The following is a 2,500-nucleotide window of genomic DNA, read 5'->3' as shown; positions in this document are numbered from 1 at the left end:
GCCCTGTGAAAGCCATGAAGTTCTCTGCCACTAAGGTGAGGGAGGTGGGTGGGGGGGGAGGGAGGTGGGTGTGAAGGGGGAGGGGGTGGAGAGAGAGGGGTGGGTGGGGGTTGGGGACTGGTGAAGAAGGTGATGGATACCCAAACAAACAAACAAGGCATGTTTTTTTTTTAACTCTTTTCGCTTGCCGAAATGGCACAGCGTTTTTAGCATTTGCAGTTCGGAGGTGTTCAAATCTGTGTTCAGTCTTTAGATAAAATTAATATATAGTGCCGTGTGTCGTTAGTGTATTAAAACTTTTTTTTTTTTTTAATCTAAGTTGAAGTTTGTTGTCGGGGATTTGAGCTCCTGTGATAAGTAGATAGAGTGCTTTGTAAATACACAGTAATGGTAGTAGCAGTAGTAGTATGATTGTTATGATCATTATGATTACTATCATGATTTTTTTTTATTGTTCGTTTTTGCTTTTATTGTGTTCTTTTGTGTGCGTGTGTGTGTGTTGTTTTTTGTTGTCGATGGGGTGTGTGTGTGTGTGTGTGTGTGTGTGTGTGTGTGTGTGTGCTGCTCCTGCTGCTTCTTTTGTTCCTTTTGATGATGATGGTGATGTTTGGATTGAAGACAAGACCTGACTGGCATGGTTTGTCTTACTGTCCCCTGATCAGGGCGCCATCTACATCGCCACTGATGGCGTCATCATCAAGGTTCCGGTACACCGCTGTAGCCGTTTTAAGGACAGCAGGTAAAAAAAAAAAAAGGTCATGGTAGGACTTACCTGGGTCCGCTTTGGGGATGGTGTGCCAGTCTGGATAGTGTGTGTGTGTGTGCTGTGTGTGTGTGTGTGTGTGTGTGTGCCTCTTTGTGTGTGTGTGTGTGTGTGTGCCTCTTTGTGTGTGTGTGTGTGTGTGTGTGCCTCTTTGTGTGTGTGTGTGTGTGTGCCTCTTTGTGTGTGTGTGTGTGTGTGTGTGTGTGCCTCTTTGTGTGTGTGTGTGTGTGTGTGTGTGCCTCTTTGTGTGTGTGTGTGTGTGCCTCTTTGTGTGTGTGTGCCTCTGTGTGTGTGTGTGTGTGTGTGTGTGTGTGTGCCTCTTTGTGTGTGTGTGTGTGTGTGTGTGTGTGTGTGTGTGTGTGCCTCTTTGTGTGTGTGTCTCTTTATGTGTGTGTGTGTGTGTGTGCCTCTTTGTGTGTGTGCCTCTTTGTGTGTGTGTGTATGTGTGCCTATTTGTGTGTGTGTGTGTGTGCCTCTTTGTGTGTGTGTGCCTGTGTGTGTGTGTGTGCTTCTTTGTGTGTGTGTGTGCCTCTTTGTGTGTGTGCCTCTGTGTGTGTGTGTGCCTCTTTGTGTGTGTGCCTCTGTGTGTGTGTGTGCCTCTTTGTGTGTGTGTGTGTGTGTGTGCCTCTGTGTGTGTGCCTCTGTGTGCGCGTGTGTGTGTGCCTCTGTGCGTGTGTGTATGTGCCTCTGTGTGTGTGTGTGTGTCTCTTTGTGTGTGTGTGTGTGCCTCTGTGTGTGTGCCTCTGTGTGCGCGTGTGTGTGTGCCTCTGTGCGTGTGTGTGTGTGCCTTTTTGTGTGATGTGTGTGTGTGTGTGTGTGTGTGTGTGTACCTCTGTGTGTGTGTGTGTGTTCTTCTGTGTGCGTGTGTGTGTGTTTGTGTGTGTGTGTGCCTCTGTATGTGTGTGTGTGTGTGAGACGTTATCATTCTTTGATCATACATAATAGTTGGTCACATATACATATAGACAGACAGACAGACAGACAGACAGACAGAGCATTGTACAATAAATTATTGTTTTGACCTTTTACTTTTTACATTCTTTTTATTTGAGTTCCAATTTTAATTGAACCTTATTTAACTTATTTCATTATATCATGCTCACCTTGTTTGTGTTTCAGCTTATTTTCATACATTTTTGTTTTTCATTTTCATTTCGTTTCATCCACAAACTCATGCGAAATGTCAAGTTGTAGGAGGTGGGCGTGTCTTGGGTGTGCAGCACGTGCCTCGCGTCACGTGACCCGTACTGTGGCTGGGACACCCGTCAATCAAAGTGTACCCCCGCCCCTGACGGCAACCCACATGCTGACTTTTGGGAACAGGATATATCGGGTTGTCCTAACCTGCACTACACTGGTCAGTGTGTGTGTGTGTGTGTGTGTGTGTGTCTGTGTCTGTCTGTCTGTCTGTCAAAACGGTATAATTTGTAAGGTCTTTGACTCGTACTAATGGAGGTATTAAACCTAATTAATGTAGTACATTCCCGGGTGCTTCTTTGCTTACTGAATATGCTTTGTACACAAATTTATCAAAGCCTCTGTGTGTGTGTGTGTGTGTGTGAGAGAGAGAGAGAGAGAGAGAGGTTTATCTCACGATTTTTCCACTTTCAGGTTTAGGATCCTTTGAAATGGAGTAAATAAACATAAGCTTGAATGAGATTATGTGAACTAAGAGAGAACTGAATTCCTGAAATGATTAAATGAAAAAGCATCAGAAAACCGCTGATAAATCCGTCT

General features: G+C 44.8%; 1 protein-coding gene across 1 annotated transcript in view; it reads left to right on the top strand.

The window, feature by feature from the left end:
- LOC143276492 (semaphorin-5A-like) overlaps positions 1–2,500 on the top strand; it is a 36,996-nt gene that overhangs the window by 26,375 nt on the left and 8,121 nt on the right. The window contains exons 10-12 of the mRNA XM_076581013.1: positions 1–35; positions 663–739; positions 1,984–2,120. The exon at positions 1–35 is cut by the window's left edge and continues 239 nt beyond it. Of these exons, the coding sequence (XP_076437128.1) occupies positions 1–35; positions 663–739; positions 1,984–2,120 (249 nt within the window). The remainder of the gene's footprint in view (positions 36–662; positions 740–1,983; positions 2,121–2,500) is intronic.

This window comes from Babylonia areolata, chromosome 32 (genome assembly GCF_041734735.1).
Source record: "Babylonia areolata isolate BAREFJ2019XMU chromosome 32, ASM4173473v1, whole genome shotgun sequence".
Taxonomy (NCBI): domain Eukaryota; kingdom Metazoa; phylum Mollusca; class Gastropoda; order Neogastropoda; family Buccinidae; genus Babylonia; species Babylonia areolata.
This window is presented reverse-complemented; position numbering and strand designations above follow the sequence as displayed.